The sequence below is a fragment of the Microcaecilia unicolor genome, chromosome 6, assembly GCF_901765095.1.
Source record: "Microcaecilia unicolor chromosome 6, aMicUni1.1, whole genome shotgun sequence".
NCBI classification, from domain to species: Eukaryota; Metazoa; Chordata; class Amphibia; order Gymnophiona; family Siphonopidae; genus Microcaecilia; species Microcaecilia unicolor.
The window spans coordinates 317,432,316-317,448,635 of record NC_044036.1 but is presented as its reverse complement, the minus strand read 5'-3'; the positions used below and the strand labels follow the sequence as shown (position 1 = coordinate 317,448,635).

The 16,320-nt window shown below is 43.5% G+C and overlaps 1 protein-coding gene across 1 annotated transcript in view; it reads right to left on the bottom strand.

Moving 5' to 3' along the window:
* Positions 1 to 14,998: 14,998 nt before the first annotated feature.
* CASKIN2 (CASK interacting protein 2) overlaps positions 14,999 to 16,320 on the bottom strand; it is a 131,160-nt gene continuing 129,838 nt past the window's right edge. The window contains 1 exon segment of the mRNA XM_030208270.1: positions 14,999 to 15,641. Within this exon segment, the coding sequence (XP_030064130.1) occupies positions 15,563 to 15,641 (79 nt within the window). The 3' untranslated portion in view covers positions 14,999 to 15,562.

Genomic DNA, 16,320 nt, shown 5'->3' with positions numbered 1-16,320 from the left:
ATTTTGCTTTAACAACTTTAGACCAAAAACAGCTCCCTCCAACATGGAGTTCTTAGCAGTGGCGTAGCCAGACTGCCAATTTTGGGTGGGCCTGAACCCAAAGTGGGTGGGCACAAAATTTTCTCTGTACCCCACCCCCCCTAGCAAAATTTAGTCACACTTAGATGCATTTGTCACACAGGGTAAAGTGCTGCTTTTCAGTGCATCCGATTTCAGACAATTTATTTAATAGCCTAAACCTTTTCAGTGAGCTTTCAGAGACCAAAACCTCCTGCCTCAGGTCAGTATAATGCTGTTACGGTATCCTCTCCTGACCTAAGGAAAGAAGTATTGGTCTCTGAAACTTTATTAACACCATATTACTTTATCCTAAATTAAAAATAAAATTATTTCCTTTACCTTTGTTGTATGGCCATTTACTTTTTCTCATTGTGTCTCTAGATTCTGCTTTCCTTCATTTTCGCTTAACTCTTCTGCCAGGGTTTCCTGGCCATTTGTCACTTTTCTCTCCTTTTCTTTGCTTTCCTTCAATATTTTTCTGCCTCTCTCTGTGTCCAGATTTAATTCATTCTTACTATCCATTCGTTAATTTCCTTCATCTACTTATGGCTTTTCATCTTTTTCTCACCCTGGTTCTCCCCATGCCCCTTCCTCTTATTCTCCCAACTTTCACTACTCCTCCCCCTTTCCCATGCAGCGCTCTCCCTCTTTCTCTCCCCATCCTTCCATTTTCCCTCTTTCTCTGCCATCCTTCCAGTGTCTCCCCTCTCTCTCCCCATCCTTCCAATAGTCTCCCCTCTTTCTTTCTGCATCCTTCCATCCAGTGTCACCTTTCTCCCTACCCTTCCATCCAGCATCTTCCCTCTTTCTCTCCCCATACTTCTACCCATCTACCCTCTCTCCTGATCCTTTCATCTAATGTCTCTCTCCCTCCTTCTAACCAGTGTCTATCTCTCTACCCTTTTCTGTTTAGTGTCCCTTCTCTCTCCACATACTTCCAGTCTCTCCCCTTTCTCTCTGCATCCTTTCATCCATCTCCCCTCTTTCTCTCCCCATCCTTCAATCCAGTGTCTCTCTCCCCATCCATCCATTTTCCCTCTTTCTCTGCCATCCTTCCATCTGTTTTCTCTCTTTCTCTGCCATCCTTCCATCTTCTTCCATCTCTGTACCTCTATCTTCCTCCATGTTTAGTATCTCCTTTTCTCTGTGTCCCTATATTACTCTGTCCATCTTCTCCCCTCTCTTTGTCCCCAGTGCCAATATATCTCTACCCTCTCTGACCCTACCCCATCCAGCTTCTCTCCCTCTCACTCCCTCCTCTTTCCAGCATCTGGTTTGGTTGCTTGATTTCCTGCCTCCCTCCCTCAAGCTGTAGGTTTAATATTCCCTTTTCCTTCATTGGTCTGGTATCTCTGTTTCCCTTCCCTCCCTCCTTGTGCTGTACCAGCAGTTCTCTCCCTTCCCTCCAGTTCTCCTCCCATGTCCAGCAGCTCTCTCCCTTCCACCCAGATCCCCTTCTCCTCTTCCTTCAGCAGCTCTCTCCCTTCCATCGTCCCCTCCTTCTCGTCCTACCATGTCCAGCAGCTCTTTCCGTTCCCTCCAGTCCCTTCCTCCTCTTCCTCCCTTGTCCAGCAGCTTTCCAACCCCTTCCTCCTCTCCCTCCCATGTCCAGCAGCTCTCTCCCTTCCATCCAGTCCCCTCCTCCTCTTCCTCCCATGTCCAGGAGCTCTCCCCCTTTCCTCCAGTCCCTTCTTCCTCTTCCTAGCTTGTCCAGCAGCTCTCCAGCCCCTTCCTCCTCTCCCTCCCATGTCCAGCAGCTCTCTCCCTTCCATTCAGTCCCCTCCTCCTCTTCCTCCCATGTCCAGCAGCTCTCTCCCTTCCCTCCCTCTTCCTCCCTTGTCCAGAAGCTCTCCAGCCCCTTCCTCCCATGTCCAGCAGCTCTCTCCCTTCTATCCTGATCCCCTCCTCCTTTTCCTCCCACCTCCAGCAGCTCTCTTCCTTCCCAGTTCCCTCTAATCCCCTTCCTCCTACAAGTCTGACCCTGGCAAAAGTATCCCTTCCCTTTCCTCTCTCTCTCTCTCCCCCCCCCCCCCAACCAACCACAAATCAAGCACTTACTGTTCTAGGCCCGCCCATCCAAATCCTTCATCGCTGTCGCTGCCTTTTCTCCCGCGGCTCGGGGAACGGCTGTCCGGGAGGCAGCGATCAGCGTTGCCTGTCAGTGCCTGCTTTGAAATTGTCCTTCTCTTCTCCCCAGGCTTCGCCCCGTTCTTTTCTTCGCTCGTCGCGCAGCGCTGCGCTGCTATTCAAACAGGCAGCTCCGCTCCTCTCTGCCGCGTCCATCCGGCCCTCTGATGCACTTCCTGTTTAGTAGGGCTGGATGGACGCGGCAGAGAGGAGCGGAGCTGCCTGTTTGAATAGCAGCGCAGCGCTGCGCGACGAGCGAAGAAAAGAACAGGGCGAAGCCTGGGGAGAAGAGAAGGACAATTTCAAAGCAGGCACTGACAGGCAACGCTGATCGCTGCCTCCTGGATGGCCGTTCCGAGCCGCGGGAGAAAAGGCAGCGACAGCGATGAAGGATTTGGATGAGTGGGCCTGGAGGGAAAGTGGATGGGCCTGGGCCCATCCAGGCCCACCCGTGGCTACGCCCCTGAGTTCTTAGATTAAACTATAAACGAGAAAGCAATAGTTTAAAGGAGTTTAAACAAGTGGTTAGATTTTAGTGGAACTTCAGCTCAATAAAGTACGTTAAATAAAAACAGCAGCATAACTGTACTGTATGACATTTTGACAGTAAATATGTGCTTGTGCTTTATTAATTTACTAGTAAAAAAAGGCCCGTTTCTTACAGAAATGAAACGGGCGCTAGCAATGTTTTCCTTGGAGTGTGTATGTTTGACAGAGTGTGTTTGACAGTGACTGTGTGTGAGAGCAAGAGAGTGAATGTGCGAGTATGTGTGTGTGACAGAGAGTGAGACTGTCTCCTCTCTCCCCTGCCCCCCTCTCCAGCCACTTAGCGATTCTCCTCTCTCCCCTGCCCCCCCTCTCCAGCCACTCAGTAATTCTCCTCTCTCCCCTGCCCCCCTCCAGCCACCCAGCGATTCTCCTCTGTCCCCTGCCTCCCCCTCTCCAGCCACTCAGTGATTCTCCTCTCTCCCCTGCCCCCCTCCAGGCACCCACGAGTCTCCGTCGCTCCTTTGAAAGCCCTGCCCGTCTGGCCTTCCCTTCGAATTCGTTTCATCTGAGTCCCGCCTTCTGACGTCATTTCCTCTTTCCGTGAGGGCAGGACTCTGAGGGAACGAACTGGAAGGGAAGGCTACAGACAGGCAGGGCTTTCAAAGGAGCGATGGAGACTCGGTGGGTGCCTGGGGGGGGGGGGCAGGGGAGGGAGGAGAATCACTGGGTGGCAATGACGGACTGGGCAGGTGGGTTGGGCGTTTTTTATAGACCGTTGATTGGTTCCTCGTTCTTGTGACGTTGCGGGACAGTGAGAGCCAATGAAACGCTGAGTTACAGACTTACGAACCCTACAGTGCCATGGAGTCAGCTTCAGAACGCTGGAGGTGCTTTTTATTATATAGGATACTATAACATAACGGTTCCCAAACTTTTCTTGGTGATCCCACTGCCAGTTCGATTTTCAAGATACCAATAATGACGAGGCATATATTGGAGCTATACCTTCACATGCATTGGAGGCCCTGCTATATGCAACTGTTTCTCATTTGTATTGATTGTGGATATCCTGAAAACACAGGTAGCTGTGGGGTCATTGGGACAAGTTTGGGAAGCCCTACAACCATTTTCTTTGGAGATCAGTAGCAGGTTATTGCCTCCTATGTTAGGTTAGGATTTTGTTGAGAAGTACTACAGCTGACTTTCAAGTTGATAGCAAAATTTGCAAAACAGAAAGCATATTGTGCTGTGTAAAATGAATACAAGATTTACAGTCTGCCAAGAAACAGCAGTACTCTTACACAGGATTTCTGTTGCCTAAGAGTGCTTTTCATTTTATTTTAAAAGTGACATCCTGTATAACAAATTGGCACTGGTACATCAATCACAAATCGATTGGCATATAGCATCTATCAAATATAAAACATTATTTTGTGTTGGAATACAAACTCCCCTCCCACCCAACCTCATTGCCCCCAAGCTGCTAAGATCTCAAACAAGAAAAAACTCAGAGCCTATACTCTTTTTATAGCCCCCTCTAAGCACCTTCACTAGTCGGAGAACCACAGTATCAAGAACTTCCCTTAAAACCCCTCCAGCATCACCCCCACAACACTTCCCTACCCTACTTTAACCCCATCTCTGTATGCTATAATTTCTTAGATGGTCTAGAGCACTTTTCATCTTTTAAATGCTGCTGTTTTTCAAAATGCTGCAGAGTAAAGAGTTTTGACTACCCGGAATAAACTTTGATGCTTCAGCATCATGTAGTGTTTCCATTAAATCCAGTTCTAGAGCATATACAAGAGTAGAGCCATCACTGCTTGCTCAAATGAATTATTTAAGGTTGAAGTTGAGTCATTTTGAATGATGCATTTCAAAGCCCTTAGACCTCTGTACTGAAGCCCATTGGGTGTGCGTTCATTAGTCTGCTTTAAATTTAGTACACAAATTGATTTAATACACATTAACCTATAAAACATTACAATAATAATTGTGTGAAATAATAGAAAAATGTTTGAAATTTGGGGGGAAAAAAGTCTGAAAATAACTTGTTTTCCAGTGCACATCCCCAATTTTGTGCTCCTAACAAAATAATCAGTTTACTTACTGCTTGAGGGTAACAGTGGTTTGATAAGGATTTATCATCCATGAATTCTGTCCTCTGTTAACAATATGATGGTCACCTTAACCTTTCCCAAAGTCAATTTAACAGAAATGTCTCTGAAGAAAGGGTCCTCGGATTCTTGTGCTCCTCAAGCACAATCTCAGGTACTTTACTCCACAAGTGCAGTTGGACTTATCTGAGCTCTGAGATAAGTACTCTGAATTCCCTGAGATTGGGCAACCTGGTATAGGAATTGGATTAGTTTGTATAAAACTCCTCTTTCAGCAAAAAGTTCCACCTAAGTCCTGCGAGATCCTGTTCTGGCAAAAACATACCAGAAAAAAATACCCAAAAGGGAAGAGGGCAATAGGAACTAGAATAGTCTCTCAACTCCCTTACGAACTGGGGCCACAGGCTGCCAGAACCATAGGCCTTGGGACTGCAGGCTCCATCCCAGCAGCCAGACACACCTGCTGCCTCTGTGGCTCTGCTTGAAACAGAAACCCCTCCTTCCACTTTTTATTCCTTTCTAGAACACTCGGAGTCAGTATCTTAAAACCCTAGAATACACCGTTACAGTTTAATAATATCTAGTTGGGTCACACTTGGTACATACATAATTTCTTCGCATAAACATAAAAATACAATTTATGTAACAATCCTTATATAAAATGAAATCTTGCTTGAATTATAAGATGTCTTAAATCTCTCTACTACAATGTTCCATAAACTGTACCAACTTAAATAGCTCTTCAGAAGTTTCTTAAATTTGGTCATGCCCGTTATCAATCTACTCTGCTAGGGTAAGTGATGATTCCAAGCTGATAGACCTGCAATAGAAAACACACTTTCTTGTTTCCTTAAAATGTGTCTTTCTCAGGGTCAGAACATGCAAAAGTTGTAAGCTCTCTGATCTTAGTGTATGGCTTGGAAGATACATTTTAAGCACTGGTGACAAATATGATACATAAAGCTCTAAGGTTTACGAAGCAAGGGGGCCGGTGCTGGTGTTGGCACACGTTTTACTGCAGCTGGTAAAAGGGAAGTCTCGCCTTCCTACATTAAATGGCTGTGCGGCAAGTAAAGCACTTGCTATGCGGCCATTTCGGGGGGGGGGGGGGCCTTACCGCCACCCATTGAGGTGGTGGCAAGGGCTTCCATGCTAACCCGGTGGTAATTGGGCAGGATTACCGCTGGGTACACTCCAGCACTATAAAACTAAATGTTTGTAGTGCTGGAAATGATGGTGCGCTAGGGGTGGGAAGTACCACCGGGCTGCTGCAGTAGCCCGGTGGTACTTCCTGTATAGCGAGTGTAGGATTATGAGCACAGGTCAAAAAAGGCAGAGGCTGACAAGCTACTCTGGAAGCTATCAGAGATTGAGAAGCTTGTGATTTATTTGAGAACGTAAGCCTGCGTAGACTCAGGAATTTATACCCTTAGAGGGCAAAGCAGGCCTTGGGAAATAAACTAGTATAAACAAAAGAATGTGATGTAGCACTTAAGGGAAAATATATGGTGAGAACAGAGAATAGAATGATCTCTCAGGAAGATAAGTGCTGAAGTATGTGAAGCCTTGCTTAACACAAAAGGTATATAAACGATTGAACAAGAGCATTACGTTGGAGAGGCAGAGGCAGACCACATGTTTGTGTCCCCTCCTTTCCACATGAGAAACTAGCATTTGTAATTGTAACTTTCTCTTGGTAAGAATTAAAGAATTGCTTTTCTCATAAAACGTGGCCTTTCTAGTCTTTTATCTCTCTAAATTGTGGGTGGTTGGTGAGTACTAATTTGGGGAGGTGGTAAAAAAACTAGTAACATATTTACACGAGTGGTAAGCCTGCATTGGGCTTACTGCCACTTAGTAAAAGGATCCCTAACTAATAAACAGTACATTCTTACACTGGTAGCCAATGTACTTGTTTAAAAACATGCCTTCTGGCTCTGTTTTTTATCGTGTGTCTTGTTCATGTTTCCTTACCTTTAAAAGAAATGCAGGTACGTACTTTTTGCTCTGAATGTTTGGATGCCTGCTTGGGATCGATCCGTTTCCATGGTTATGTATTTACTGCATTTGTACTGCTGTTTGTTTGATAATCCTTTTAATAGTTACCTGCTTAAAATAATAATAATTTTAAAAAAATGCTTTCTGGGGGATGCTTGAGAAATAGTATCAATCACTACTTAACACTTTTTGTCAACTGCAGTATGTACCTCTTGGGAGGCAAATGCTCCCTTATAGAGGAATTTAGAAGCTAGAGTAGGAAAGCAAGGACAAAGCTGGAGGTCCATAGAGTCTGCAGGGGGTGAAAAGCAGCCATTGTTACATGGTCTTGATTGGCTAACTGCCTTTACTTTCAAAGAGCTATGAAGATGGCAGCTTTCACAAGCAATGTCCGTTTGGAACAGCAGTTGGCGCAGGTGCCAGCTCAGTGGGTGGAGTCCCAATATTGAGGATACTCATTAATTGTGTCCGGGAGAGGTAAATGTGTAATACTCCAATCATTTTGCAAAGCCTGCTTCTCTGGCAGCCAGTATTGAGGCACAGAGAAAAAAGTGAGAGCGTTTACAAGTGGAATAGACCAAGGTCACTGAGGTGAGGCATACGAGTAGAGCTTTTGGGGAATGGGGTGAGCAGGGCTGGAATACAGCAGCTGAAGACTGAAGTGTTTTGGGGACAGGAAAGGATAATGCTCACATTCAAATCTCACGGATCTTAGCTGCAGAGTTCAGGCTATTCATAACAATTGACTTGATTTAGGAAGAGAGCACAATGATGAGATGACAGTCACAAAACACACAATTTACTAAAAGTCATTTAATGGAATGAAGCTTTACATTTTCGTTAATGAAAGAAACAATGTGATTACGCTTTAATTAAAAAAAACCCAAATCTAATTTAAAATTCCCACGTGAGGCTCTGGAAGCTGCTTCCTGGACTTCACTCAAAGAACAATTTCTTCTTTACCTGTTACATACTCGGGACAGAGCAGATACAGTCAGCGTTGTAGGATTTTGCAAGTTAGGGACCACATGCACACATAATTTATACAACATACTTTCTGCAGCTTTTTAAACATGCAAACACTGGACACTCTTAAAAGGGAAACGGTCAGACAATAGCTTTGCTGTGTCTGGGTATTCAAACATGTATTAATATAGTTTTTATTTATTCATCCCTGTACTGCTTTCATTTAGATATTGAATGCTAAAAGTTCACAATATAAAAGAACAGTTTGAACTTTAGTTAGTAAAGATACATAGAAAAATCGATGAAAAAATATATACAGTTTTTTTTAAGGCGCAAATTTACATTTTTAAAAAAATCAACATTGACACGTTTTCTATTCCTAGCAAAATAACAAATCACTCACCATTCCTGCCCTTTTGAAAAGCTTCTTAGTGTTTATAAAGTGCTACTAATCATAGCGCCTTTTCAATTTCACAATGTCATACAAGGATCAGGTCTTGTGAAGCAAGAGATAGATCATACACAGTCAATGTAGATGGAAATCAGATTCTGAGAGCAGAAGGTGCTTAGTTCTCGGGGGGGGGGGGGGGGGGGGGGGGGGAGGAAGGAGAAGAATACCATGCAAAGCATACATTTAATGAGAACTTGAACTTTTTACACACGAGGAAAGCTTTTATGGCTAACATTTTGCAGCAAAATTTGGCGTGAAGCTAGTGATGCAAAAAACCAGCACCTGATTGATAATGACAAATATTTGCTGGGCTACTGTCCTGACAAAATCACTTCCAAGAACACTTTAATAGATACCTTAAATGTGAGAGTTCCCTAGGAGGATAACATGGTCAAATGAATTTACCATGAGCTTTGCCCAAATAGTCACTCTAGCAAGAAAAGCAGGACTGAGGAAATATTCCATCCTTTATACTAATTACTCACTTTACTCAGTCACTTTGTGCTGGCTGGCCTTCGTGTTTTGCTTAAGCCTAGACGAGATTATGTTCTGAAGTGGGACTACAGAGGCTTTTTCCTCCATTTAAAAAAAAAGATAGCAACTGTTGAATGTTTTGGGCCACTTCAGTTGGTTAAATAAGCCTATGGATGCCCAGCAGATGCCACTATAGTTCTGTAGCAAGCTCCCTCACAGAGGACACAAAACTCTCCTTAGGAAGCAACATTTCATCATAAAGTGGGAGGTGGGGGGCAGTTCTACAACTGGGCATCTCCATTTAGGAGCCTCACGGACATGTGGCAGCAGCCTATTATATAACGAAACCTAGGTGCCCAGGTTCTGGTATACAATACAAGTATAAGCTGATATCTGTGCACCTAACAGTTACACCCCCTTCAGTTAAACAAGTCCTAGAGCTGATAGACATGCAGGTGCCTAAATGCAGCACAGATGCATGTAACTCACAGTAGCCTCCAAGTCACCCATGTGCTGCCACCTTGTAAATAAGCGCTATGCATATATTTGCAGAATAGCACTTAGGGGCCTGGCCGGCACTTTCATGGTAAGAGTACACTTACTAGTGTGCTAGTATTTTAGACATTTGTGTGCACAGGGGGCGTGTAAAGGTGGGCACCTAGATTATGGGGTTGCCCTTAAATTGACTAGGGCATTAGTAAGACTAATATAGTAGTAATCCATAAAAATAATTCAAAACAAAATGTTTCTTTGACTCTGAAATGTTAACGTGCCCCAATTAGTTCCCGTGCAGCTCCCACTAAGACAAGATAAGAATTAGACCACCCAAGCATAGAATACAGTGTAGGTTTGTTTTCAAAACAGAAATGCCAAGCCAATAAGAATTGCCTCAGGGTGGTTTGTTCAATCCTGACCTAGACTGACATGCTATTAATGTAAATTTCTCATTTCCTTATACTTAACTCAAATTGAGGCCAGCATGGCTCTGTTTGTACTGGAGAATTTCTAAAGAGAGACCAAAATAGCTCTGAAGCTTAAATTTTTAGGTCTGAAGAAGAGAAGGGTTGCCATACTGGGACAGACTGAAGGTCTATCAAGCCCAGCATCCTGTTTCCAACAGTGGCCAATCCAGGTTACAAGTACCTGGCAAGATCCCAAAAAAGTACAAAACATTTTATACTGCTTATCCCAGAAATAAGCAGTGGATTTATATAGCTACGTCATGCAAGGTTCCATGTTAGGAGTCATGGACCAAGAAAGGGATCTAGGTGTCGTCGTCGATGATATGTTGAAACCTTCTGCTCAGTGTGCTGCTGCGGCTAAGAAAGCAAATAAAATATTAGGTATTATTAGGAAAGGAATGGAAAACAAAAATGAGGATATTATAATGCCTTTGTATTGCTCCATGGTGCAACCGCACCTCGAATATTGTGTTCAATTCTGGTCACCGCATCTCAAAAAAGATATAGTGGAATTAGAAAAGGTGCACAGAAGGGCGATGAAAATGATAAAGGGGATGGGACGACTACTCTATGAGGAGAGGCTAAAGCGACTAGGGCTCTTCAGCTTGGAGAAAAGGTGGCTGAGGGGAGATATGATAGAGGTCTATAAAATAATGAGTGGAGTTGAATGGGTAGATGTGAAGGGTCTGTTCACGCTTTCCAAAAATACTAGGACTAGGGGGCACGCAATGAAGCTACAATGTAGTAAATTTAAAATGAATCGGAGAAAATTTTTCTTCACTCAACGTGTAATTAAACTCTGGAACTCGTTGCCAGAGAATGTGGTAAAGGCGGTTAGCTTAGCGGAGTTTTAAAAAGGTTTGAACGGCTTCCTAAAGGAAAAGTCCATAGACTGTTATTAAATGAACTTGGGGAAAATCCACTATTTCTAGGATAAGCAGTATAAAATGTTTTGTACATTTTTGGGATCTTGTCGGGTATTTGTGACCTGGATTGGCCACTGTTGGAAACAGGATGCTGGGCTCGATGGACCTTTGGTCTTTCCCAGTATGGCAATACTTATGTACTTATGCAAACTGCCCCAGAGTTTCAGACTTTATAACACAACATTTGCTAATATATTATGCCAGGAGGGTGTTCACATAAGAATTAAGGGCCCCTTTTACTAAGCTGTGTAGGCGCCTATGCGTGGCAAATGAGCACCAAACTGGACTTACAGCCTGGTTACCATGTGGCCCTTGCGGTAATTTCAATTGTGGCGCGCATCCACAAAATATATTTTTATTTTCTGGTGCGCGTAACAGACGTGTGTAGGTCATTAACACCCAGATTCTTTACCGCTAGGTCTATGGCTGACAGTAAGGTCTCGGACACAAAATGGATGTGTGGCAATTTTGATTTTGCCGCACGTCCATTTTTGGCAAAAAAGGGCTTTTTTTTTTTACTGGTGCGCTGAAAAATGGATTGACGCGCATGCCCAAAACCCGCGCCTACAGTACCGCAAGTCATTTTTCAGCGCTAAGGGCACTGTGTGTCAGGCCTCAATCTAAAAAAGTCTCTCTAAAAATTCCTTGCCCCTTCTCCTGCACATTTTTGAAGTATATAAAGACTGAACTTTACAAATAGTTTTTCTCTCTGACGTAAATGCTTATAAATAAACTAGAATTTAAAGTTGAAGTAGTTTAGAGAGGTTTTGTTTTTGAAATTTATTTCTACCTTTGTGTGTGTGTGTAGCTTCCTATTGATATCTTTAGGATCCTGCCAACTACTTGTGAACTGTATTGGCCACTGTTGGAAACAGGATGTAGGGCTTTATGGACCGGTTGGTCTGACCCAGTAGGGCAGTTCTGCATTATTTCCAAAGAATAGGTTGATCTGATTAAAAACGATAGGGACTGAGGTTGATGATTGATAGTTGCTGAGTTCCTGATGTGAAACTGGTTTCTGTTGTTGAGGTTCACAATCCATGACAGGGACTGTAGTACTGATTTTCCCTGAGGAAAGAATAGCAGGATTATAATGCTTTAAATTATGGAGTTGGGGGGACGGTATATTAGACCTGCATTCATTTAAAAACAAATTGAACTACTTGGTAACTAACTGAGCGTCTGAATTTCCAAATGTGTGTTATGTGATCATGTCTGTCTGTGCTCTGTGAAAACATACCTATAGCATCACAAACCTGCAATCATGCTGAACAAAAATAGGAGGTGGGAGGGAGTCAATATTCACATAATTTATTTTAACATCAAGATTTAGCGGTATAAATAATCTAGCTTAAATGTCTCTGGCTGCTCATTGGTTTAAATATATTAGAGGTGTACTGGGGGTTATAATTGAATTACGTTCAGTGCCCTTCCCTTATACAGCTGGTAAGGTTTGGTTTGGGGGGGGGGGGGGGGGGGGGGGAAACAGTTATCTGGCTAGCTTTACCCTGTCATCTTATTGCATATCTGCTTACCTTTAACTGGATATTTAGCTGCTGAACATTGACTTTTCTTTCTATCCCATCCCACGCTGAAATAACATTTGGAATCATTTTAAAGCATTTTCCACAGAGAAAATTGTGCATGAGTATATACACATAAATTAGGCACAGAAAAATTGCACCTGCTTTTATGTAATCTATATGTAGATGTTCCTGCAGGCAGAGTTACGATGGAGACACGTAATTCATAGAATATGAGAGTAAACGTGTAAAATTAACTGAGCAGGTGAAGATTTTTCTACTACTGGACCTGGTTCTGGGTAACTATTTTTATAAATGGCCTCAATAAAAAGAAGAAAAACAATACAAAAACACTTATATAACAGTACAACAATTTAAACATAATGAATTGGACCTTCTTGCAGAACTTACACATATATAACCAGTAAACAAGATTGGTTATAACTGGTTCTCCACAATAATCAGTCCAATCAAAGAAATGTTTATAGATGCTCTCAAAGAAATACATAACATACATAGTAACATAGTAGATGACGGCAGAAAAAGACCTGCATGGTCCATCCAGTCTGCCCAAGATAAACTCGTATGTGTATACCTTATCTTGAATTTGTACCTTACCTTGAATTTGTACCTGTCTTTTTCAGGGCACAGCTCGTATAAGTCTGCCCAGCAGTATTTCCCGCCTCCCAACCACCAGTCCCGCCTCCCATATGCATGTGTCAAATCAAGTCATTTTGATTTTTCTATTGGCTCGATTTGACATGTTGACATTTGTTATATTTCTTTGAACACATCTAAGAATTCTTTGGAGTGATTACTGTGGAGAACCAGTGATAGCCAATATTGTTTACTGGTTCTACATGCGTTTGAGTCCCCCATTTGAAGATCCAATCCCACTATTATGATTAAATTGTTGTACTGTTAATTTATGAATGAATGCTCATAGGCACCTTTTGTTGCCCTTACAAAATAAGCACCTTTTTAGGCACCCTGTTATTAAATTTAACTGTATTGTATGTGGGAGGTACCTGGTTCTAACTTCCTGGGCTGACAGGTGCAAGGTCAGGAAGGGGGTTCACATTTTGCTATACTACCCTCAAAGACATGTACTAATAGACCCACATCTTTGATTTCCTATGTTTATTCATTTAATTGGATTAGTCAAGCTAGTCACAGGAAGGCGATGTTATTGCACAAGTGATTAGTTCATCAGCTATAAGTGGTGTCTTGAAAAGATACCTGGATTTTAGGTAACATAGTAGATGATGGCAGAAAAAGACCTGCACGGTCGATCCAGTCTGCCCAACAAGATAAACTCATATGTGCTAGTTTTTTGTGTATACCTTACCTTGATTTGTACCTGTCCTTTTCAGGGCACAGACCGTGTAAGTCTGCCCAGCACTATCCCCGTCTCCCAACCACCAGCCCCGCCTGCAGTCAAGCAACTAGATTTAAGTAACTAGTTTGAGTTAATTTTTGTCTATTATAGTGGAGGTGGTGGGGATATTTTTCTTCTTAATATTAATTTCTGGTTTCAGTAAGAAGCTCCACTATCTAATTTTCTCTGGTGTACTGACCACATTTGGTATCTAATCCTCAGTTTCCCCCTCTGCTCACCTTCCAAAAGGATGTTGGGGGGGAGGGGGGGAACCTTGTGCCAGCTAGAGGGTAATTTTGTAACAGGGTGCCTGGTTCTAATGGCATGCGTTATGTGCCTTTAGAAAACTGCCTCCCTGAAAGCTTATACACAATTATACCTGCCCTGCAGCAGGGGTAACTTTTTCACCAAGTTTATATCGATACCTGCACATTTTGTAACACATGCACATATCATGCAAGTTTTCCCCAGCTCTCTAATGGCGGAACATACTTTTAGTGTGTGTGTATCCCTGGATGCATTTTCTATGGAAAACAGTGTTTATGCACAAAAAAAAAAAAAGCCAGAGCTCCAGGTCAACTGCTTCAAGTCACTTAAAAAAAACCCCAAGAACAACAAAGAGTCCAAATCTCCCGCAAAAACACAAGAAGCCAACAAGTCAAGCGGAAGATATCCAGAAGGACCAGACTGAAGTCATGGATGTTAAAAGCCAAAATGATTTATTGGGACTCAACGCGATCCGTGTTTCCGCCGAAAAGGCCTTCTTCAGGGGTCTTCAAATTCGGCAGATACGGATAATCCTTCCAAAAGTACCTAATAAGCAAAACGATTACTACTACTATTTAGCATTTCTATAGCGCTACAAGGTGTACGCAGCGCTGCACAAACATAGAAGAAAGACAGTCCCTGCTCAAAGAGCTTACAATCTAATAGACAAAAAATAAAGTAAGCAAATCAAAGCAATTAATGTGCACAGGAAGGAGGAGAGGAGGGTAGGTGGAGGCGAGTGGTTACGAGTCAAAAGCAATGTCAAAGAGGTGGGCTTCCAGTCTAGATTTAAAGGTGGCCAAGGATGGGGGCAAGACGTAGGGGCTCAGGAAGTTTATTCCAGGCGTAGGGTGCAGCGAGACAGAAGGCGCGATCTGGACAATACCAAGAAAAGAAAGCCGACGTGGCCACATTTCGCCCTCAGGCTGCGTCAGGGGTACAACTATTAAAGGTGTATATAAGTAGATCAGTTCTGTTGGAGTAAGAAGAAGGTACTACTACTACTTAACATTTCTAAAGCGCTACTAGGGTTACGCAGCGCTGTACAGTTTAACAAAGAAGGACAGTCCCTGCTCGAAGGAGCTTACAATCTAAAGGACGAATTGGAAAGGTACTAATTGGAACTTGGTTTTTGAACAATTTTTGCTTTCACCATAAGTGCGTATAATATATTTATATACACCTTTAATAGTTGTACCCCTGACGCAGCCTGAGGGCGAAACGTGGCCACGTCGGCTTTCTTTTCTTGGTATTGTCCAGCTCGTTTTGCTTATTAAGTACTTTTGGAAGGATTATCCGTATCTGCCGAATTTGAAGACCCCTGAAGAAGGCTTTTTCGGCCGAAACACGGACCGTGTTGGGTCCCAATAAATCATTTTGGCTTTTAACATCCATGACTTCCGTCTGGTCCTTCTGGATATCTTCCGCTTGACTTGTTGGCTACTTAAAAAAAAAACAAAAAAAAAAACAACAACATACTGTACAATGCTAGGACTGTAGCTATAAAATCTTACTAACCAAATGTGCCATTAAGCCCTGCCCAAAGTCTGTTTCATTTCATTATATTGCATTGGCCTTGTGCTTTTATGGCACTTGCAGCATTGAGATAATAGCATGGGTTTGTAGAAAAGGGTTTCAGTAGTCTCTCTCTGTGAGAACTTCGTCAGTTTCGTCTGGATGCACTAGATTCTCCAAGTCACAGAAATAAAGTGCAGGTGTCCCATTGGTTGCAGCAGTCCCAGAGCACAGTCCAAAGTTTATTCAAGCAGCCAATGGGCACCTCTGTGCAGTCAGCAGATTTTTGTGCTTTTAATTGGTTCTGTCTCAGTCCAACATAGCCTCCAGCTGGTCAGCCAGATCATCAAACATATTACTGATGTCATCAAGAATGTTTTTTTCTTGACTTCACAGCCTTATCGCTAATGGGAAGATAGAACAGAATAAAAACTTGTTACTGTTTCAGATGATGTATTTAATCTCACCCCTTGCCACCCCATCCTATAGCATGATGAAAGGTGCAATGATCTTTAAATATAGAGGTTTTTGATTTTTTGCTTGAAATGGTTTTCCTAAAGATTTTGCTACTGTGGTGTTACATGTACTGTATTTTAATGCAGCAGTAATGGCTCCACTAAGCTAGAAAACTGGCTACAGCATTTCAAATTCCCCCTCGCTGCTTCTTATAATGGTTTGATCCAGTGGCGTTCCGAGGGGCGCTGACACCCGGGGCGGATTGCCGATGCGCCCCCCCTCAGGTGCAGCGCCCCCCCCTCAGGTGCAGCGCCCCCCCCCGGCGAAGGGACACCCCCCACCCTGGCGAAAGAACTCCCCCCTGGGTGCACGCCGCTGGGGGGGGGGGGGGTGCCACGCGCCGGTCAGCGTCATTGGTTTCCATGCTCTCTCTGCCCTGGAACAGGTTACTTCCTGTTCCGGGGCAGAGGGAGCATGGAAACCAACGACGCTGACCGGCGCGCGGCACCCCCACAGCGGCATGCACCTGTGGCGGACTGCCCCCCCCTTGGTACACCACTGGTTTGATCCTTACAGGTGGGGGCTTCAGAACAGTTAATTCCACAGATAGA